At 44.5% G+C, this 24,329-nt stretch overlaps 1 protein-coding gene across 1 annotated transcript in view; it reads left to right on the forward strand.

Annotated features, from left to right (window-relative positions):
* Nucleotides 1-16,390: 16,390 nt before the first annotated feature.
* LOC115083269 (probable nucleoside diphosphate kinase 5) overlaps nt 16,391-24,329 on the forward strand; it is a 43,411-nt gene continuing 35,472 nt past the window's right edge. The window contains exons 1-2 of the mRNA XM_029587077.1: nt 16,391-16,397; nt 16,739-16,883. Of these exons, the coding sequence (XP_029442937.1) occupies nt 16,391-16,397; nt 16,739-16,883 (152 nt within the window). The remainder of the gene's footprint in view (nt 16,398-16,738; nt 16,884-24,329) is intronic.

Here is a 24,329-nt window from a genome sequence, read left to right on the forward strand (position 1 = left end):
AAGGCACACCCCGTGATTTGTGCTTTCTCCCCATGGAGGAAAAACGTTTGCAGGAAAAAGTTAATTTATCCCACGGTGCTCAGATGCCAAACCAGCCTACTGGGCGGCCATCTTGGATCAGCCACGCTGTGGCCTTCTACTGTGATATCTACTGCGGACAATTGCCAGATATCTCTAGAGGAACCCTGCCGGTGTACTCCGCTCTGCGGATCATTGCTGGATTTCTCTAGAGGAACCTCGCCGGTGTACCCCGCTCTGTGCATCAGTGCTGAGATATCCTAGGGGAACCCATGCCGGTGTACCCCGCTCCGCGGACCACTACCATGACCTCCCACCGAGGAACCCTCTGTACCATCTCTACGGATTCCGTGTCACCACAGTGACTATACTATCTCTACACCCTCATGTAACCAAAGTGACTGTTCTTCTCTCAGCACCCCTGCTCCTTGGATAGTGATGCTCCTATTCTCAGTTGATTCTGAGCTGAGTCTGACGACAGCACCTGCGCTGTCGCCCTGTGGCTGCCTCCTGGGGTCACTCTCTCTCTCTCCATCCTGTCCTACTCTGCTGTATTCCATCCCACTGCCGAGATCTTGCCTCCCGAAGGTGAGACCCCGTGGGGTTCCTCCCCTGGGCGAAACCATCTCTTACCTCGGCCAGAGGGCCCACTCACCACAAATCCTAACAGTGTACAACTTGTAGCACTATATAAATTACAACGTTATTGTTAAATTGTTACAACGTTATTGTTAAATTTTGAACTTATGTACTCTGTTCCAAGTTTCATAACCTTGTTCTATGTAATGCCTCTTGGCAATTTTCATGTTCTGTTTCAATGTAAACCGATGTGATCTTTATTTCATATAGGAACACCGGTATATAAAAATCTAAAAATCAATAAATAAATAAATAAATATTTAATAGTAGTCGTCAGAGTATAAGCCTTCTAGGGTCTTGGGTAATATTTTAAAGGTTGCTTTTCTGAAGCTAGGACTGTTAACGTGCTGCTGTTTCAGTTTTGGGAGATAGTGCTATTTTGTATAGCAGGTTTACTATATAGTTCTGAGTAAATTTTTTGCACAATCTTGTGTTATTTTACAAAATGCCTGTTAATGGAAGGAGTTTGTGTTACTTTTATGGAGGTAACAATAAACATTGAATTTTTCTCAATTGATAAGTAGAACAATAATCAGCCATACAAGTGGCTGACATTATCTGACAGCACCAAGATAGAAAAAGACTCAGAGCTCAAAGACTGAGAAGGTCTTTCTGAATATATGTAAGTCTCCTCAGTCTTTTTCATCCACTTGTGCAAAAGAGCATGTTTTGCTTTCTCACCTTAAGCTGCCCATAATTTTAATTTTTAAGTGTTTTCTTTATTGCTTTTATTTCTTTACTGTTCGTGAGCCTCCAACAATATTTTTATTTGTTCGTTTTTCTCATCAAAATTGAATGTTAAGAAAATAAGAAATTTCCATACTGGGCCAGACCAAGAGTTCATCAAGCCCAGCATCCTGTTTCCAACAGTGGCCAATCCAGGCTACAAGTACCTGACAAGAACCCAAACACTAAGTAGATCCTATGCTACTGATGCCAGTAATAGCAGTGGCTATTCTCTAAGACAGCTTGATTAATAGCAGTTAATGGACTTCTCCTCCATGAACTTATCCAAACCTTTTTTAAACCCAGCTACATTAACTGCACTAACCACATCCTCTGGAAACAAATTCCAGAGCTTAATTGTGCATTGACTGAAAAAGAATTTTCTCCGAATAGTTTAAAAATGTGTTACTTGCTAACTTCACAGAGTGCCCCCTAGTCCTTCTATTATCTGAAAGAGTAAATGACTGATTCACATTTACCCATTCTAGACCTCTCATGATTTTAAAGTCCTCTATCATATCCCCCCTCAATTGTCTCTTCTCCAAGCTGAACAGCCCTAAATTCTTTGCCTTTCCTCATAAGGGAGCTGTTCCATCCCCTTTATCATTTTAGTCATCCTTCTCTGTACCTTCTCCATCACAACTATATCTTTTTTGAGATGTGGTGACCAGAATTGAACAGAGTACTAAAGGTGCGGTCTCACCATGGAGCAATACAGGCATTATGATATTTTCCGCTTTATTCACCATTCCCTTCCTGATAATTCCTTACACTATGACATCTAGATCTTTTTCCTGGGTGGTAGCTCCTAATATTGAACCTAATATTGTGTTACTACAGCATGGATTATTGTTCCCTATATGCATCACTTTGCATTTGTCCACATTAAATTTCATCTGCCTAATCTTCCAGTCTTGCAAAGTCTTCCTGCAATTTATCACAACCCACTTGTGATTTAACTATTCTAAATAATTTTATATCATCTGCAAATTTGATTACCTCACTCATCGTATTCCTTTCCAGATCATTTTTAAATATATTGAAAAGCACTGGTCCCTGAGGCACTCCACTGTTTACCCTTTTGCACTGAGAAAATTGACCATTTAATCCTACTCTCTGTTTCCAGTTTGTAATACATGAAAGGACACTTCCTCCTATCCCATGACTTTTTAGTTTCCTTAGAAGCCTCTCATGACAGACTTTGTCAAATGCCTTCTGAAAATCCAAATACACTACATCTACTGGCTCACCTTTATCCACATGTTTATAAACCCCTTCAAAAAAAATAAAGCAGATTTGAGAGGCAAGACTTGCCTTGGGTAAATCTATGCTGACTGTTTAGTTTAGTTTAGTTTATTGGCTTTTCTATACCGTCACATCGGCAAAGCCTTCACAACGCTTTACAATTAGGATAAAAGGAAAATACATTCATTTAATAAAAGTGATAACAGCTAAAATTAATAAAAGGTAAAGTACAGAAAAATATATAAATTAGCTGTTAGGATAAAAGTCATAAAACTACAAAAATAAAGCATAAAGCATAATACATTGTTTCCTAAAAACAGATATTAAGAACTACTAAAACATTTAAGTTCAATTATTATTTCCTAAAATATAAATTAAAAGTTAAAAGAAGGAAAAATTAAGCCCATGTGTATTCTAATGTTACTGCTCTGAATGACTAATGTTCATGCTCTAATAAAGACGCATTTAAACAACCATGTTTTTAGTTCTGCCTTGAACTTCCTTGAACTTTTTTTTGTCTGCTTGTAATCTGAAATGGGTTGGTAAAGAGTTCCACACTTTTGTTCCAGCTATTGTAATTACACACACCCTTACTTGACTGAGCTTTGCAGATTTAATTGTAGGAACTGTCAAAAGTCCTTGATTGGCAATCTCAAGTTTCTCTGCAGAATATGCAGACGTATAGATGTATTCAGCCATTCGGTTCTTTCACCATAAATGATATTATGATTTATACAAGCTGTTTTATATTGAGTCCGGTAGAATATCAGAAGCCAGTGTAACGATGTGGCGTCTGTCGGTCTCAGACGGCTTAGACCTCTGTGCCTCACCTTTCTTTCTGCTCTCCCCACTAGCCTTGGGAAGATGGCGACCGCCGCATCTTCATGCCACTCTCCCAGGCGTCCCTGGAAAGGCTATGGCAAGGCTATCCACCGTGTTCCTCCTAAGGGCCTGCTAGGGTGCTTGCGCGCATATCACCCACGTCTTTATTCATGTCATGGTGGGAACCTCGGGGGCGTCCCCCTCGAGTGACGTCACACCATCCGGGTATTTAGCCTGCCCTTCATTGCTGACTAATCGAGTTAGCAACGACTCAGACTCGGATTCGGATTGTTCTGCCTCTGGTCTAAGCTACTCTGCCGTTTACTTGCTGCCGCTGGAAGTCCTCTCTGCCCTCTGGGGCTGTCATCTCTAACTTGGGTACCCGTTCCTCGGGGGCCCTTCTATTTCCTTCCAGGTACCTAATTGGGGATACCAGGTACTCGCTCCTCAAGGGCCTGCTCTCCCTGCCTTGGTGCCTGCAACTCTACTACTTCTGCCTGCCAGGATTCCATCATTACAGCTACCAACTACTGTGAGTAATCTAACCATTCTCAAGTCTGTCTCACCTTCAGCTCAGCACTGGGAGCTTGCATCCAGGACTTTCTACCTTAGCTCACGCTGCCTAACATCTATCTAGAGTGGGACTGGACTCCTCTGCTGAGGATCCCTGGACTCCTTCAACTGGGTTATCTCACTGCTGCCACCTCCTGGCAGTACCAACAAGCTGTATAATACATTCTATCATCTGTGTCTACGTGTCTGAGACTAGCCTAATACGGCGGTTCTTCACGAGGCTCCTCCCCTTGGGAGTGGCAATTGCTGCAGTACCCAAGAATTCACTCCAACACCTCAAAACCATAACAAACGAGATCAGGGTAGGTGTTATATGGTCACATTTTCGTTAGCCAGTTAATATTCTTGCAGCCGCATTTTGTAATACCTGCAGGGGCCTAATGTTGCTGGAAAACTAAAACTCTTTGGAGCTGGGATTCTCAGGAACCAGAACCTCTGCTGAATCTAAGTGCAATTTTATTTTATTTACCTGTGATTTAATGTAATAGAGCTTTCTATTTGCCAAAGATTGTACCTTGTTCTGTTAGAAAGGGGCAGATTTGATACTGAAACCTGAAAGTGAGCTATTTTGACTGCTTTCTAGGGTTTGGAAGTAAAAAAAAACTGAACAGAGTTCAAGCCAGTTGGGGTGGGGCTAATTGAATTTGCTCAGCCATAGTACCTGGTGCTGGCGAACTAAATCTCTCTGGAGCTGGGATTCTCAGGAACCAGAACCTCTGCTGAATCTAAGTGCAATTTTATTTTATTTACCTGTGCTTTAATGTAATAGAGCTTTCTAATTGCCAAAGATTGTGCCATGTTCTGTTAGTAACATGGCACAATCTTTCCTGTGTCCAGCAAAGTAAAAGTTTAGCTTAGTAAGCCAATCAGGGGGAGGGTCTTATCAAACTCAATTGCAGATATAGAGTCCCGAGAACAACCGTGACCAAGGGTTAACAGCCGTGTGCATATTATTAAATCCAGGGTCGGCATGCGCAAGGGTTGTACACTTGTGCACCTTGCGCACGCCGAGCCCTAGGGGAGCATCGATGGCTTTCCCTGTTCCCTCCGAGGCCGCTCTGAAATCGGAGCGGCCTTGGTGGGAACCTTCCTTTCACCCCCCCCCCCCCACCTTCCCCTCCCTTCCCCTATCTAACCTGCCCTCCCAGCCCTACCTAAATCCTCCCTACCTTTATTTCTTTTATTTACACCTGCCTCTGGGCAGGCGTAGGTTGCGGGCGCCGGCCAAATGCAGGCACGCGATCCCCTGGCATGGCCGCTGTGCCGGAGGCCTCACCCCCGCCCCGCCCACGGATCACCCCGCCCACTCCCAGCCCCTTTTTTCAAGCCCTGGGACATACGTGCGTTCCGGGCCTTGCGCACGTCGTCGGGCTTATGCAAAATAGGCTCAGCGCACGCAGGAGCGGGTTTAAAAGGGTTACGCACATCGCACATAACCCTTTTAAAATCCGCCCCATATCTTCTGATAAACCATTGTCTTTATCAGTTGGGTTTTTAGTTAAAAATTTGACAATTGCAAATAGGTTTTTTGGATTATAAAGGGATATATCTATTTTTTCTTTAAAAACTCTTTTTTTGCGCGTTCTGTGCTTTTTTGTAGCAATTTAAGGCTGCTCTGAAGATTCATAACAACTGGATGGATTTATTTCTTCTCCAATTTAACTCATGTTTGTTTAACACTTGCTTTTGTAGCTTTAATTCTTTACTATACCAAGGATTTAAACTTTCCTTAGGTTTGATTTCTTTGGTCTTGATTGGGCACAGTTTATTTGCTATATTTGTACATTCCGATAACCAAGCAGAAGTTATGTCATTTGTATTATTTGCCTTAACATTATCTTTAATAGCTTGAAATTCATTAATTAAATCATCTAATTTAGGTTTAGGTTGGAAAGTTATATATATCGGGTCTTCATTCATTCATCTTAATGGAAAATTGAATTCTGCTTCAGTATATATTAGAAAATGATCTGACCATGGGACTTGGGTAGTACTAGTAGTAATATTTTTACAGAGATTAAAATTAGAAAAGATTAAGTCAAGTACATGACCAGCCTTGTGAGTAGGGGCCTGAGAGGAAAGGTTATATCCAAGGGCTTAAGGAATCAAATAGAATAGAACATGTGTTGTCCAATAAATAATCATCCATATGTACATTGAAATCACCTAAAATTAGCAAAGGTTTGTTGAAATTTAGTGATACTATAAGACATTCAATCAGTGGAGAGATATTGTGATCCAAAAGACCCGGAGGACAGTACAATAGGCAAAGCTGCAATTGGTCAGATTCAAATAGGTTTATTTCATAAGATTGAGCGATATTGATTGGTACAATTTTCATCTTAAATTGTTTCCTTATTACTAATATTAAACCGTCTCCCCTCTGGTGCATACTTGGAATAGAAAAAATGTCATAATTCAAGTTAACTAGTTGGTTGGTTATTACATTATCAGTAGATTTCAGCCAAGTTTCAGTAACTGCGAAAAATCAGGTTTTTTTCTTTCAATAAGTCAGTTATTAAGGGAGTTTTTTTTACTTATAGGTTGTATATTCATTTTAAAAAATGTAAGAAATAAACAATTTGTTATAGTAAGATTGTTACTTCATGGTAGATTGATTAGTGTACGATTTAAGTTGGATTTTTTATGTTGGTTTGTCCTACTTTTTGGGGCCTTATTTGTATGCAATCTTCAATTTCTTTCCTTGGTTAATGCACATGGGAATCCGTTGAGGCTGCGGACTGTCTGCTATAGCTGGGGCTACACGAAGGGCTCACAAAGAGGCATGCCCCTTTGTCTCGCTCCTTCGGCGTGTGACGCCTGGTCCCGGGGCCGGCACTTTATGGCCCCCCTGGCTCTTGGAGGTGATGCCCGTGGGTGGAGCAAGGTTACGGGGGGGGGGGACAAGCGCGGCAAATTAACCTAGAACCTAGCAGAGCAGATGAAATAGCAAGTCGCCTTTTGTTTTTTTCCTCCGATCACACTTGAGGCAGATGAGCAGAACAGCAAAAACAGCAAAAACAGCAGGGTGTGACTGGAAAGGCTTTAACGCTTGGTCCTGGGGCCTGCACTTTATGCCCCCCCCGGCTCTTGGTGGTGATGCCCGTGGGCAGAGCAAGGTAACGTGGGGGGGGGGGGGGGGGGGGGACACACAAGTGTGGCGAATTGACCCGGAACCTAGTGGAGCAGATGAAATAGCAAGTTCCATTAAACCATGTCTTTCTATATGCTCTGTGATTTTGATCTTTCAAATAGTTTCCACTATTTTTCCTGGCACTGTAGTCAGGCTCACTGGTCTATAGTTTCCTGGATCACCCCTGGAGCCCTTTTTAAATATTGGAATTATTTTGGCCACCCTCCAGTCTTCAGGTACAATGGATGATTTTAATGATAGGTTACAAATTTTAACTAATAGATCCGAAATTTCATTTTTTAGTTCCTTCAGAACCCTGAGGTGCATACCATCCAGTCCACGTGATTTGCTACTCTTTAGCTTGTCAATCTGGTCTACTACATCTTCCAGATTCACAGTGATTTGGTTTAGTTCATCTGAATCATCACCCTTGGAAACCATCTCTGGAACTGGTATCTCCCCAACATCCTCATTAGTAAATACAGAAGCAAAAAATGAATTTAGTCTTTCTTTTTTTTTTATTTCTCAGATTTTCAAAATAACAATCAAGAATTGCTTGATACAGATATATGGCCAATCATTACATAAACAAAGTCATATGATATTGGTTTTAAGAAGTAAAGATCCCATGCACCATACTTTCTAAGTCCTCAATAAGAAGGGGAATACACATAAGAAATATTACAAGGCATAACGTTCATAGAAAAACATTAGGAAATAACAGACGGTCTAACTAGGTTTGCCTATTTTTACAACTCTTAGAGCTTTTGTTATCTTACTGAGGGGTTGTATCTCCCAAGTTTTGGTTACTTTGTCTGTTATAAATTTTATCAAATGTGAGGGTTGAAAAAAGCAATACTTAATTCTTTCGTATACAATGTAACATTTACATGGGATCTTTAATTTATATAAGGCACCCATTTGCAATACTTTTGGCCTTAACTTAAGAAATCCTTTCCTCCTCTTTTTAGTTTCCTTGGTAACATCTGGAAACATTCTTACCACCAACTGGCAAAATTTCTCATTAATATTCCTAAAGAATAGCTTCTGAACTCACTCTTTATCCGAATTTAATAAAAAAGAAATTACCATTGTGACTGGTTGGGCCATTTCTAAGCTGCTAGATTCTAATATGTCAGTGACATTTAATGGTGTTATAGATTGATATGATTGTTCTTTATCTGATGTAATTTTCCATGAAGGAATTTAGTATACTTGGGTTAAAGGAGGAAGAGCATGCTGTGGAATTTTAAGAAATTCTAAAGCAAATTTATTCCACATTTCTTTGGCTTGTAAAGCTGGTACCTTCGGGAAGTTTACCAACCTTAAGTTTTTACTTCTTAATTGATTTTCCAAATTTTCCTTTTTTTCTAGAAAGGTACTGATTTTCTTTCATAATTAACTCATTTTGATTACTTAACTTTTTCAATTCCACAGAATTATTCTCAATGGCCTGATCTCTCAATTTAAATTCCAGTTTTTCTATATTTTTAACTATAGGATTCAATTGCAGGGAAACATTTTTATTTAAAACAACTAACGTTTCCCAAATAGCTTCCAAGGAAAAAACAGGTGGTCTCACAATTGGTATTATATCAGAATCCTCCCCATTTATACCAAATCCTTGAGTCAACAATGATCCCTCAATAACCTTCCCCCTGGTCCACTAGAAATACTAGTTTGCCCTGCATGTGGAGCCAAAGTTGTTCCCAGTCCACCTTCCAAATTGCCACTTTTCCCAAGAAGCGATGAGGTGTCCTCAATTGGTTCAGATCTTGACATTGCAGATTCTCAGGGGACAACGAGATCTCCAAGTAACGAAGGTTTGCAGTGCCTTCCTACAAACCTTCAAGTGACGTTTTACCCGGTTTTTGGGCTCCCCTTCTGATGTGGGCATCCATTGGGCCCAGCGCCGGGCTAGCTAAGGTACTTTCAATAACAGACCTTTCTCTCACCCTGCGCTTATGGGCTGAGTGAGGCATAATTTATACAAAAAGTCCAGAAGAAAATAAAGAAGTACATAGCTGAGTTATTCATCCTGCTTCTTATTCCCCCAGATGGAGATTGAGAGGTTGTAAAGAAATTCCACATGACTCCATGCGAGTCCATGCGAAGCCAGGCAAAGCCTGGCAAGCTGTGCGCACCTCTTAGGCGCGTGCGGCTTTAGCAGCACGTTGGTGTCAACTGCGCGCCGCAAGTGGCCTGTTCTTGTAGGACTACTTCCGGGGTCCCACCCTCATCGTCACAGTTATTCACAGCTGTTGGATACCGTCGGGGCACCGAGCGCACTCTTACCCCCGGATTCCTTCAGCAGAAAGGTAATGCAAGCAATCCTTTCTCCTCTCAGTCCCAAAAAGAAAATTCAAAGGGCCCGTTCTTGTAGGGCCACTTCTGGGGTCCCGCCCTCAGCGTCACAGTTAGTCACAGCTGTTGGATACCGTCGGGGCACCGAGCGCACTCTTACCCCCGGATTCCTCCAGCAGGAAGGTAATGCAAGCAATCCTTTCTCCTTTCAGTCCACGTGATTTGCTACTCTTTAGCTTGTCAATCTGGCCTACTACATCTTCCAGATTCACAGTGATTTGGTTCAGTTCATCTGAATCATCACCCTTGAAAACCATATCTGAAACCAGTAGCTCCCCAACATCCTCATTAGTAAACACAGAAGTAAAGAATTAATTTAGTCTTTCTGCAATGGCCTTATCTTCCCTAAGAGTCCTTTTAAATCATCAGTCATCTACGATGACAGCTTCAGTGCTTTTTGCAATGGCAGATGTCAAACTCAGTTTCAAAAGGTGGCCCTAATATCCCTACAAGAAGGCTTTGTCAGACTGCCAGGACTGATGCGTCCACTTCTTAGACCCATCCTATGACATCTGTAATTGTGCTGCCTGTTCTCTGATATCTCCAAGAGCCATTAAATCAAGAGTTTATAAACTGAAAGAATTTCTGAATTTAGCTCTCTGGATAAATGAAGAGGAAGCCATCATCAGCTGAGGAACTAGTGTCTAAATCAAAAAATGCAGAGTCCTCTCAAGCTGCAAGACTTAGAAAAGTCTCGGCATAGGCATCATTCTCTTTCTGCTAAAGAGGGAGAGAAAATGCAGTTTTTGTCACCAAAACTTTTGGCTCTAAGGACAGAAGAAAACACCATTGTTGCTATCAATTTTTGGCACTTAGTCACTGGCACTGTCCACAGGCAAAGACACTATATCAGGGGTGGCCAACTCCACTCCTCAAGAGCCACAAACAGGATTGGTTTTTAGGATATCTATATTTATTTATATTCTGCCTTTTCGAACTTCAACGTGGATTACATTCAGGTACTATAGGTATTTTTCTATCCTAGAGGGTTTACAAAGTAAATTTATACCTGGGGTAATGGAGGGTGAAGTGAATTGCCCAAGTTCGCAAGGAGAGGCAGTGGGATTTTAACCATGGCTTCCCTTGTTTGCAACCCACTGCTTTAACTGTTAGGCCACTCCTTCACTCAATAAATATGCATGAGACACATTTGTATGCCCTGCCACCATTGTATGCAACTATATCTCATGCATATGAAACCTTGTAATATATGTTTAACACTGTTTTCTTGTAGTTTATTAATTCAGGGTTAACCAGACTTAACAAATTTAAGGCTGTAGAGACCTGAGTTCAATAAGAACATAAGAACATAAGAAAATGCCATACTGGGTCAGACCAAGGGTCCATCAAGCCCAGCATCCTGTTTCCAACAGTGGCCAATCCAGGCCATAAGAACCTGGCAAGTACCCAAAAACTAAGTCTATTCCATGTAACCATTGCTAATGGCAGTGGCTATTCTCTAAGTGAACTTAATAGCAGGTAATGGACTTCTCCTCCAAGAACTTATCCAATCCTTTTTTAAACACAGCTATACTAACTGCACGAACCACATTCTCTGGCAACAAATTCCAGAGTTTAATTGTGTGTTGAGTAAAAAAGAACTTTCTCCGATTAGTTTTAAATGTGCCCCATGCTAACTTCATGGAGTGCCCCCTAGTCTTTCTACTATCCGAAAGAGTAAATAACCGATTCACATCTACCCGTTCTAGACCTCTCATGATTTTAAACACCTCTATCATATCCCCCCTCAGTCGTCTCTTCTCCAAGCTGAAAAGTCCTAACCTCTTTAGTCTTTCCTCATAGGGGAGTTGTTCCAATAATGAAGTTACACACTGCATTAGCATATAACAGCATTAAACTTTATAATCATTCTGCTCACTCTACAAACACATGCAAACTGTAGTAGCTTAGACATGAAATACTGCTCAAAGATTTTAACTGGTGACAATTCAGCAGCTATCTCCAATCTTTACACAGCTTGTGTCCTACTGTGAAGCCATTTGAATGCTGAAGGGCGGGAGATGACATCAGCGCTTCTTTTGGTCCTAACCGCTGAACCCTCCTTGCAAAGGGAGCTCTCAGTCTATGGCAACTCAAATTACTAATCCTTCACAGCATGGATCCTTAATTAAAACAGACAACTTTTAGTTTCAGGGCAGAGCAGAGAACTTCCTCCGTCTTGCTCAAGAAGCAATGATCTGTTTGCACATGCTTAAATCCTAACAATTTGTACCATTGTACAGGCAAAATAATAATGAAACTCCATTACAAGGCTCCTAAATAATCATAACTAACTACAATACAATTCACATATGAATGGACTTTTTCCTTTACCTTAATTAAAACAGACAACTTTCTTTTAGTTTCAGGGCAGAGCAGAGAACTTCCTCCATCTTGCTCAGGAAGCAATGATCTGTTTGGACATGCCCCAAACTGACTGCAGTGTGAGTTTGCAGCCCTTAAAGAGACAGCACCCAAATGGCAGTTCTTCTGTGTCATTGTCTTTTTTTATTATTATTTACTAAAGTGGGACACATATTCTCCTTAGATATCCTGAAAACCAGGTCTGTTTGTGGCTCTTAAGGATTGGAGTTGGCCACCCCTCCACTGTATCTTTGGCACCAATTTCTTGGTACTAACAAGAAAATATTGGTAAGGATTAAAAACTAAGATAAATTAGAATGAATCTACTTCCATTAAACAGATTATGCTGATTCTCCTTCCAGAATCTGATAGATCATCCACTGGGAATCCTTCTCCTAAACAGAAGAATTATCTCTTTATAAGGAAAATATGGTTTGTCTTCATCAAGAATTATTTCATCAACATATCAGATTCTAGAGATGTGAATCGTGTCCTCGATCGTCTTAACGATCGATTTCGGCTGGGAGGGGGAGGGAATCGTATTGTTGCCGTTTGGGGGGGTAAAATATCGTGAAAAATCGTAAAATCGTGAGCCGGCACATTAAAACCCCCTAAAACCCACCCCGACCCTTTAAATTAAATCTCCCACCCTCCCGAACCCCCCCCAAATGACTTAAATAACCTGGGTGTCCAGCGGCGGTCCGGAATGGCAGCGGTCCGGAACGGGCTCCTGCTATTGAATCTTGTTGTCTTCAGCCGGCGCCATTTTCCAAAATGGCGCCGAAAAATGGCGGCGGCCATAGAACAACACGATTCCACGGCAGGAGGTCCTTCCGGACCCCCGCTGGACTTTTGGCAAGTCTTGTGGGGGTCAGGAGGCCCCCCCCAAGCTGGCCAAAAGTTCCTGGAGGTCCAGCGGGGGTCAGGGAGCGATTTCCCGCTGCGAATCGTTTTCCGTACGGAAAATGGCGCCGGCAGGAGATCGACTGCAGGAGGTCGTTCAGCGAGGGTTCCAGCGCCTCGCTGAACGACCTCCTGCAGTCGATCTCCTGCCGGCGCCATTTTCCGTACGGAAAACGATTCGCGGCGGGAAATCGCTCCCTGACCCCCGCTGGACCTCCAGGAACTTTTGGCCAGCTTGGGGGGGGGCCTCCTGACCCCCACAAGACTTGCCAAAAGTCCAGCGGGGGTCCGGAAGGACCTCCTGCCGTGGAATCGTGTTGTTCTATGGCCGCCGCCATTTTTCGGCGCCATTTTGGAAAATGGCGCCGGCTGAAGACAACAAGATTCAATAGCAGGAGCCCGTTCCGGACCGCTGCCGTTCCGGACCGCCGCTGGACACCCAGGTTATTTAAGTCATTTGGGGGGGGTTCGGGAGGGTGGGAGATTTAATTTAAAGGGTCGGGGGTGGGTTTTAGGGGGTTTTAGTGTGCCGGCTCACGATTCTAACGATTTATAACGATAAATCGTTAGAATCTCTATTGTATTGTGTTCCATAACGGTTTAAGACGATATTAAAATTATCGGACGATAATTTTAATCGTCGAAAAACGATTCACATCCCTATCAGATTCTACATCTCCTTCATCTAGCTTAGGCCCAATGTCATTATACTGGAGTCTATGGTTCCAAATCTGAGACTCAATCTTCTCTACTGCCATATCAGTATAGGCAAGAAATTCTATCACAGAGTTCACCTTTGTCTAAGGATAAAACAATCTCAGAGGAATCACTTATAGTGCTGTCTGACTGAAAAATCTCTCATTCATCATTTAACTCACTATCATAACCATTCTGAAGATGAGGAATTCAGTGGTCTATCTTCAGATACCTCTCCTCAACCTCCCAGAAGTACATCTCCACCAGAAGATATGACATATCCCGCTTTTGTTCAAAAGATGGCAAAGAAAATATTATTTACCTTGCAGGAGGAGGCAAAACCAAGAGAAGATATTTTTGGTGCACTAAAGTACATTCAAGCCCCTCCAAAAAGTGGCAGCTATACTATCACATACAGTACATCAGGAGCTGCAGTTTGAATGTGGCATACACCCTTAAATTCATTACCAATAGCTAAAAAAACTGGATCTCAAATGTAAAGTCCAACCATTTCCCGGACATCAAAAAGTTCAGTTTCCCCATGAATTAATAGATGTAGAATCTGACATGAAAAAACAAAAAAAGTCCAAGGCACATTCTAGATGCAAAGTTATTAAACTCAGTTGAAAGAAATATTTTTCAGTCAGCTATGTTAACTTCTAGAATAGTTGTACATTAGCTTTACATGGTTCAATACATGTATAACTCCTTACTTCCTTTAGATGACAAAGATCACTTCAAGCCCTGTGCTGCATGAAACTGAGGAATGTGGGAAACATGAAATCCAATTAGCTTATGATGCATATGATAGTTCCTCTAGAATGTCTGCAGTTGCAATTGGAGCCAGAAGATTGTCATGGCTGAGGACTGAGGGTCTTCTTAAAAATTTGCTGATGCTGCATGCTCAAGGAATAATCCTTTTGGAGAAAAAGTTAAACAAATGATTCTATCAGTAGCTGCACTTAAGCAATCATCCACAAACTGGGACAGGTCAACTTCAGCAATGCAAAAGACACTACTTCTTTTGAAGAAGATACCAAGCCTATTCCTTTCAAAGTTCTCTCTTTCAGTAGCAACACCAGTATCAACAGAGCAGGGTGTATGTGAGAGAAAGGGCACATCCTAAACCGCTCCAGCAAACATAACAAAAGTCTAATCCTACTTTTTGATTAAGACATCACAAAGATAACCCAGCTACATTTAAATAGAATTCCAGGGGGGTAAGGGTTAAGCTCTTCAGCTCATTTTGGTCCTTAATACCCACAGACTGTTGAGTATTGAAGATCATACAAGTATATCGCTTGAATTTCAAGACCTATCCCTAAACAAACCATAGATGATAGAGTAACTGCACCTCCTTCAACAAGAGCTAGCAGTCCTCATCAAGGCAAATGAAGTGGAAGCAGTTTCAATAACACAAAGGAGTACAGAGTTTTATTCCACTATTTCCCCAATCCATAGAAAACAAGTGGTCTCCTCACCATCTTGGAAATCAGAGACCTCAATAAACACCTTAAGAAGGACAAGTTCAAAATGAGCTCGGGCACAATACTATCTCAATTAGAGATCAGTGAGTGGTTAATTACTCTAGGAGGTCCATATTCCAAAGCATTCAGTTGGCTAACTCAGAAGTAAGCCAGCTAAATGAATATTTAAGTGCATCTCCGGCTAAATTCTACCTGGCTAATAAGTTAGGGATACATAGCTTTCCAGATGTTGCCATTTTTTCTCATTTCTATACAAGTGTTTAATCTTTTATTTAACTGAGGACTTTCATTTGCCTTGGGGCTTTGTTCACCAATCCCTCATGATCCTAGTTTAAAATCCTTCTCAGTAGCTTTGCCAGTCTGTGCTGGAGGACCCTGCACCCTTTCTTCAACAGGTGGACCCCATCTCTGCTCAGCAGTTCTTGAAACATAATCCCATGGTCCAGGAAGCCAAAATACTCTCATCAGCACCATCTATGCAGCCATTCATTCATCTCTGGAGTGCAACTTCCCTGTCTGGGTCTTTATCCTTGACAGGGAAGACAGAGAAGAATAACATCTATGCACTTACCTGTCTTACCCTCACCCTCACTCCCACAGGGCCTCCTTCTTACCTTATAAGCCCTGAAGGACTGTTGCTTTAATATTATATTTTATATATAGTGCCAATCCTCCTCCCTTTCTCCCTATACTGTTCTTTCTGAACAGAGTGTATCCTGGTATAACTATATCCCTGTCATGAGAGGAATGTTGTTGTGTTTGGAGATTGTAAAGGGCAAGCCTCAGAGAAAGAGTAAGATTAGAGAATGTCATCAGGCTCTGTTTGGCCTGCATATGTGCCCACTGATTTGTGCAGGATATCATTGCATCTTTGAATATTGCATGAATCCTATTGAACGCAGTGAGAGTGTGGGATATGCAGTGCATTATGGTCTGGATCAAACTTGACCTGTCCTTGTGTGTTTTGGCTGTATTGTAGAAGGTGTGTTGGTAGTTACAGAAGTTGGATGGATGATAGTAATCTTTCTATGCAGGATCGAGTGCTAGGGATGCAGAGTAGGTGATGCGGTGATGAAAGGATGCAGACTAAAGATTTTGTGGATCTGAAGAAACATATTTGTTGACTTTTAAACACATACTATCATGTGTGTTAGCAATTCTGGTGCCCTATGCTTGCTTTGGCATTTGTGGTACATTTGGTGATTATCATAAGCAGTATTACTCATATTTAAGTACTGTTGTTTTCTCTATTAGTTCTTGTGGATCCAAGGTGTATACATGTTGGAGAAAGTATGCAAATGAGGCAGTGTGGGGATTGAAGTTTGAACAGGTATTTTCAGTTAGTGTCTCTTTTCTTGCACTGATATCATGGCCTTCACATGCTCAGGGCATTTTTCTTACCCAGTACCAGTTGTTGCTGATGTCAGGTGAGCCACTTTGCATGTTGCGAAAGGAATAATGATCCTCATATCTAGTGAAATGTACTGAGTAAAATATTCCACAGCTCATAGCATGGAGGATATATTTCCTTCATTATACTTCCATTAGCATGCAATTCACCTTTATTTGAGAATCTGAAAAGTTCATCCCAAAGTGAAACTCAAAAAGTATTTACCTCATCCTTCACTCTGGCATCAAAATGGGTGAATTGACAATTATCTATTTCCCTCAGTCTCTTGTTAATGTGATCTGTAACATTTAACAACTATAAAAATATTTGTCAAACTAATTTCATTAATATTTCATTAAATGTCTGTTGTTATTCTAGATGAAATTATGAACAGGATTAAAGAAGCTGGGTTTGCTATATCACATATGAAGGAAATGCAGCTAACTCGTGAGATGGCAGTACAATTTTATAATAATCATGAAGAGAAACCATATTTTAATGAGTTAGTGGATTATATGTCAGAGTAAGTATTTGTTTGGTTTTGTGAAAGTCTAAATGCTAGATGCAAAATAGTCCTATCAGAATTTCAGTCTGTTAGTTCAATATATATTGCATAGCCAATATAAAATTGGAAACCTGATTGACAGCAACCAATAACTTGTGGATAGAATACCAGCTCGACCTGCCCTCCACCCCTTGAATAAAATACACAACACAGTAACTGGGATTATATAGGCCGCAGTTTATTACTACAACTAAACCCGAGCCCTTACAAACTTGAATGAACTCAAAACCCAACTTCCCCCCCTCTCCCATTTTCCTCCCCTCTCTCCACCACCTTATCCCAAATGGTGAAGTAACAGCACCCACCCCCCCACCCCACTCACTCCGCCTCGTACCAGCGAGAGTAAGCTAATACCGAGAACCAGGCCCCGTAGTTCTTCGGTCCCCCGTGTAGCGGCCCCCTCTGGCTACACGAGGCTTGCCCCCCTGTCCCCCCCCCCCTCTGTAAACCCTCCTTACAAATTCCTCTTGGGCTCGGGTTTTTCCGCTTCAACTGCGACAATTAACAAAGCATACTGAACAAAATTGAACATTCCATACAATAATAACAAAGGGCGGGCGGGAGGGAAACAAGTCTTGCTGCCTGCCTTCCCCTCAGGTTGCTGACCGTTGGCAGCGCTGCACCTCTCCTCATTCCAGTCCTTTTACCCTATTGGCTACTCTGAACTTTGCTTGTCCTTTTCCTATTGGCCTTCTTTCCCACCTTTCCTAGAAACCCCCTCCCCCTAGCCGTCCCTTACCCTCACTGATTCTCCCCAAGTTATACATGCCACGCAAGACAGGCTTGCCCGGCTTCTCTTTAACTTGTGGATAGAATACCAGCTCGACCTGCCCTCCACCCCTTGAATAAAATACACAACACAGTAACTGGAATTATATAGGCCACAGTTTATTACTACAACTAAACCCGAGCCCTTACAAACTTGAATGAACTCAAAACCCAACTTCTCCCCCCCCTTCTCCCATTTTCCTCCCCTTTCTCCACCACCTTATCCCCAATGGTGAAGTAACAGCAACCACCCCCCATCCCGCTCACTCCGCCTCGTACCAACGAGAGTAAACTAATACCGAGAACCAGGCCCCGTAGTTCTTCAGTCCCCCATGTAGCGGCCCCCCCTGGCTACATGAGGCTTGCCCCCCTGTCCCCCCCCCTCTGTAAACGCCCCTTACAAATTCCTCTTGGGCTCGGGTTTTTCCGCCTCAAACAAGTTGGACAACTCAACTTGTTCCCCCCAAACTGCAGCTTTACCATTTGGCTACTTCCCTTTCCAACCCTTCCTGTATGGAGTTATTAAACAGGTCCATACCGACATCGGATAAATAACCCCATCACCCGCGAATAACCCTGTTTCCTCAATCCACGACCATGTGTGCCTAATCCAAAATCCCCCCTCCCACCCCATCCATTTACCCAATTGCCTATTCAGTTTTTTGACTCCCGTTTGCCAAATTACCTCCTCTCTATTGCGTAAACGAATAATTATGTCGGACCAACCGATGTGCATGTGCGGCCATAGTATCCAAAGCTGGGAAAGGTCTTTTTTCATACAGGTAAGTAATTCCCTGCATGTTTTATATCCAATGTCGTTCCCACCCAAGTGAACGATGAGAATATTTGGCGCTCCCCACATGTCGATCTTCTCATACAGGAAAGGTAGGAGTTCGTCCCAGATCATACCTCTTTTACTGAACCAAGCTAACCGCCATCCCTTCTTTTCTAACTCCAAATTCTCCCCGTAGGGATGTTTTAGCACTCTTCTTTGCGCCCTGTGGATGTATGAATGGCCCACGATCCAGGCACATCCTGTAAAGTTCCTCGACCCCCTTCTTTCTGCAAAATAAATACAGATCGTTAATTTTACCCCCAACCCCCCATCCCTTTCCCGTGACAGCCTTTACGATCGAATATATGACCGAAACGGATTTGACTGTCGTTGCCATCCTAGGTTTATCAGGGACAATATACCTACAGGCCAGTTCTTGTTTGAGAAGGGTTTGCTCATCTGTTATAGATTTTAAGAAACTTGCGAAGGATTTGCAGGACTGCTTTTTGAAACAGGGTTAACTACCTCAGATTGTTCAGTGTGCATATAAGAGAGCAAGATATGTTAATAGAAACCTATTATTATTTCCATTTGCAACTTGGGTTAACCCCTCTTTGATTTGTGTGCTACCATATAGTAACCAAGTTGGTGAGGTTATTGAAATCATATAGAAATACTGGTATTTATAAAAAGACTACAAAGTCTTGAGAGTATGCCAGGTTTTCTTTTAATCGCCCTTGGAATATCAGATATGTTGGTTAATTCCGATAAATGGCTTGTATCCTTCCTGTGTGAACATTGTTTCTAGTGATCATTATCCCTATTCCCACTGTTCTATTTGTAATCTGTCTATGTCCCTTTCTTCTTTTATTCACCGGGTTTCAGAGAGAGATTTGATTCTGAGGTCATCTACCTCTTGTGATTCTGCTGCAGTAGTATATGTTACACGATGTCCATGTGGATTATTATATGTGGGGAAGATGATTAGAAAAATAAGTTTGCGCATTATTGAACAATGCAGCAGAATTCATTGAATTGAATTCATTGAAGTCATTGAATTGATCGGGCTCATTCTGTTGATAATCTTTGATTTTTTGTGGTATGGCAGTTAGATTGACATCAGGGTGGTGTCATTAATAAAATGTTATTGCAAAGAGAACAGTGGTGGATTTTCAATTGTTGATCAGTTATCCCTGGGGGGTTGAATGAGACAATTAAAGAAATGCTTGTACTCCACTGAATAGGAAGCCAATGGAGGTCAAATAAAATAGGTATAATATGCTCCTTGATGCTCTGGCCAGAAATCAATCTCGTAACTGCATTCTGTAATAATTATAATGTTTTCATCAATACAACTAGGTTGACATCAGTACACCTAGGTAGATTGGATTGCAGTAATCAAATGTAGGTAGTATCACAGTCTGTACAACAGAACAAAAATCTGAGGACTGAAGGAAGGGACTTAAGGTGATGCAGAAGGTGCACCTTGTAAAAGCCAAATTTGATGACCGATTTCACTTGTGGGATCAATGATAACTTTGAATCAATTACCACCCCAAGACTACATGTATGAGGAATAATCATTAAATCTTCATTCTCAGATTGGGGTATTATGAAAGTACTCCTATGTTGGATTGCTACAACTTTAGTTTTTGCTAGGTTCAGGGCTAATTTGTTGTGAGTAAGCAAACAGTTAATTAATGACAGTTTTTCAACCTAGGAGGAACCCATAGCAATAAAAAAAAACGGTATATCGTCCACATACAGCTTAAAACCTTCACAAAGTGTTAGGGGTTGTGGACCCTTGGGCCGGTCGGGACGAGAGATGGAAGCTGTGGAGGACCTCAGCTACAGGTCCCAACCGGGAGGCGGTTAGATGGACGGGGTGACTTGGAATGTTGGGACTGGATGGCGTCCTATGCGGCCAAGGACGCGAGGATACCCAGGAGGCTGGACAACGTTGGGCCCCGGAGTCGTGACCTCTTCACCCTGGAGACCGGCGCTCCCCCGGAGGAGCTCGTAGGAGCCCGGCCGCTGGGACTTCTGGAGATTCACCCTGGAAGCCGGAGCCCCCCCAGGAGGAGCCCATAGGGGCCCAGCCACTGGGACTTAGGAGAGTCTTCGGGCCAGAAGAGCGATGAAGATCCGAGACGGAGTCCAGGAAAGAAGCAAGTCAGAGTCGAGGACGGAGCCGGGTCAAGCCGGAAGTCAGACGTCGTATCAAAGCCAAGGGGAAGTCCAGAAGCGGAGTCAGGGACGGAGCCGGGTCAAGCCAGAAGTCAGACGTCGTATCAAAGCCAAGGGGAAGTCCAGAAGGCGGAGTCAGGGACAGAGCCGGGTCGAGAAGGAGAATGGTCAGCAGGCAAACCGGATTGGAGCAAGGCGGAGATCAGGAACACAGCAACTGGAAGCAGGGAACCCTGGGAACCTCGTTGCAAGGCGGGGAACGTTGTGACTGCAGGGCTTAAATAGCCCTGCAGCGTCTGACATCACCAGCCGGCTCCGTGAATCTCCCGTGCTGGCCCCTTTAAAAGCAGAGGCCTGCCGCGCACGCGAGCGGCTAGGGGGCGGGGCCAGCCGCGGGAGAATGCCGGCTGCTTCCTCGGTGTGGAAGCACCGTGCTCGGGGCCTGTACGGCCCGAACACCGCTCGAGGGGGCCTGGGACCGAGTGGGCAGTAAGTGGCGATCCCGGGGACGACCCGGGATCGCAACAGTACCCCCTCTCCTGCGCCCCCTCCCCGGGGGTCTTGGCTTCTCTGGGTGACTCAGATGGAACTGGCGGAGAAGGTCCTTATCCAGGATATGGGAGGCGGGCTCCCAAGAGTTCTCCTCGGGCCCGTAACCCTCCCAGGAGAGCAGGTATTCCCAGCGACAGCAGTGGACCCGAACGTCCAGGACCTCTTTTACCGTATACGTGTCCTCAGGGTCGGCAGCGGTGGTACTGGTTTCCGGAGGACGAACCTGGAATCGGGAAAGGACCACCGGTTTGAGCAAGGAAACGTGGAAGACGTCATGTATCTTAAGCGTGGAGGGTAACCGTAATCTGTAGGCCACTGCCCCAATACGTTCGGCCACGAGAAAGGGGCCGATATAGCGGGGTGCTAGTCTCATGGAAGGTACGCGCAGCTGGATATTTTTTGTACTCAGCCATACCTTGGTCCCTGGTAGGAACACTGGAGCGGGTCGCCGGGCTCTGTCTGCGTATTCCTTAGATCGTGCGGCCGTCTGCCGAAGCTTCTCTTGAGTGGAGCGCCAGAGGCGATGTAGCTGATTAGCTGTCAGTTGCGCCGCCGGGGACGAGACCGTCAAAGGCAATGGCAGAGGAGGTTTGGGAGTCCTCCCATAAACCATCTGGAATGGGGACTGTAGGGTAGCGGAGTGTTTGTGGCGGTTGTATGAGAACTCTGCCCAAGGTAAGAGGGTGACCCAGTTATCCTGTAAGTCACTGACAAAGGCCCGGAGGAAGGTTTTCAGGGTTCGGTTGGTGCATTCGACTTGGCCATTGCTCTGGGGGTGAAAAGCGGTGGTCAGGTTCAATTGTACCCCAAATTTCCTGCAGAGAGCCCTCCAGTATTTTGCTGTGAATTGAGGACCCCTGTCCGACGTAATGTGCAGAGGTAGACCATGGAGTCGAAATATATGTTGGGTGAATAAATCTGCCAGTTCGGGAGCTGTGGGAAGCTTCGCCAGGGGCACAAAGTGGGCCATTTTTGAGAAGCGGTCGACGGTAACCCAGACCACGGTCCTCCCCTCCAACGGAGGTAACTCCACTATAAAATCCGTGGATATGTGGGTCCATGGTTCCATGGGAATAGGAAGCGGCTGGAGGAGCCCCAAGGGCGGCCTGGCAGCGGTTTTTGTCGAGCGCACGTGTCGCAAGACCGGACGTAGAGGCGAACATCCTCTTTGACCTGTGGCCACCAGTAGAATTCGGTTAAAAGCTCTAGGGTCCGAGCCATCCCTGGATGTCCGGCGGTTAGCGAATTGTGGGCCCATGCGAGTACCCTTCTCCTCGAGCGAGCTGGAACCACCGTCTTCCCTGCGGGCGCCACTTCGGACGCGACTACTAGAACCTTGGCTGGATCTAAGATGTATCGGGGAGGTTCAATGGTGTCGTCCGTCTCGGTGTTACGGGAGAGGGCGTCTGCCCTGACGTTCTTAGCTGCTGGCCTGTAGTGGAGCGTGAAATGAAAGCGACTAAAGAAGAGAGACCAGCGTGCCTGCCGGGGATTGAGATGCTGGGCACGGCACAGATACTCCAAATTTTTGTGATCCGTGTAGACTATTATAGGGTGCTGTGCTCCCTCCAGCCATTGGCGCCATTCCTCGAACGCCAGTTTGATGGCGAGTAATTCTTTGTCCCCGATACCGTAATTCTTCTCGGCGGGGGAGAACTTCCGGGAAAAATACGAGCAGGGACGGGATTGACCCGTCTTGGAAAGTTGGGCTAGCACAGCCCCCACTGCCACGTCAGAAGCGTCGACCTCTACGATGAATTGGCCCTGAGGGTCAGGATGGCGGAGACAGGTATCTTGTAGAAAGGCCTCCTTGAGAACCTGAAAGGCTTGTACGGCCGCGGGTGGCCAGTTCTTGGCGTCGGCACCCCTCCGGGTAAGGGCCGTCAAAGGAGCTACCAGGCTGGAGTAGTGTGGGATGAACTGGCGATAGAAGTTGGCGAAGCCCAGGAAACGCTGAAGTGCTTTAACTCCCAGCGGTTGCGGCCAGTTCTTAATAGCAGCAACCTTGTCGGGGTCCATATGGAAGCCTGTGGACGAAACGATGTACCCTAAAAAGGGTAGAGACTCTTGCTTGAATTGGCACTTCTCTAACTTGGCGTACAGCCGATTCTCCCTCAGTTTCTGGAGTACTTGGCAGACGTGTTGACGGTGAGCCTTAAGGTCCCAGGAGTATATTAGCACGTCGTCGAGGTACACGATAACGAAGGTATGTAGCATGTCGCGAAGTACCTCATTCATGAGATTCTGGAACACAGCAGGGGCATTACAGAGGCCGAAGGGCATGATGAGGTACTCGTAATGGCCGTCCCTGGTATTGAAGGCGGTCTTCCACTCGTCCCCCGGACGGATTCTTACGAGATTATAGGCCCCCCTGAGGTCCAGCTTGGTAAATACTTTGGCTCCTTGAAGGCGATCCAGGAGTTCGGGGATCAAGGGCAACGGGTAGCGATCACGCCGGGTAATGCGGTTCAAGCCCCAGTAGTCGATACAGGGCCGGAGAGACCCATCCTTTTTCCCCACGAAGAAGAATCCGGCCCCAGCCGGGGAATTCGAGGGCCTGATGAACCCCCGTTCCAGGTTTTCCTTGATATATGCGGACATAGCCTGGGTCTCAGGCAGGGATAACGGGTACACTCGTCCGCGGGGTGGCGTGGTACCCGGCAACAGGTTAATAGAGCAATCGAAGGGCCGATGCTCGGGGAGCAACTCGGCCTTCTCTTTGGAGAAGACGTCCCGGAAGGCGTGGTACTGCGGAGGTATGGCAAGAGGCGCCGTCAGAAGTGGGACCGTGGGTCGTAAGCTGGCAGGGAGGCACTGACGGAAGCAAGTGGTCCCCCAGGACGTGATCTGAAGCGAGTTCCAGTCGATCACCAGCGAATGTTTCCTTAGCCACGGTAATCCTAAAACAACAGGGTGGATGGACCTCTCCAGGATAAGGAAGGAGATCTGCTCAGTATGAAGAGCCCCGACCTGCAGTTTGAGCGAACGGGTCCGGGTGGAAATAGACCCGGGAAGGGGGGTCCCTTGGATGGAAGATACCCGTACCGGCGGCTCCTTGGGCTGGATCTCCAACTGTAGTTGCTGTACGAGGTCTCGGAGAATGAAATTTCCCCCGGCCCCGG

The sequence above is a fragment of the Rhinatrema bivittatum genome, chromosome 2 (assembly GCF_901001135.1).
Source record: "Rhinatrema bivittatum chromosome 2, aRhiBiv1.1, whole genome shotgun sequence".
Lineage (NCBI taxonomy): Eukaryota > Metazoa > Chordata > Amphibia > Gymnophiona > Rhinatrematidae > Rhinatrema > Rhinatrema bivittatum.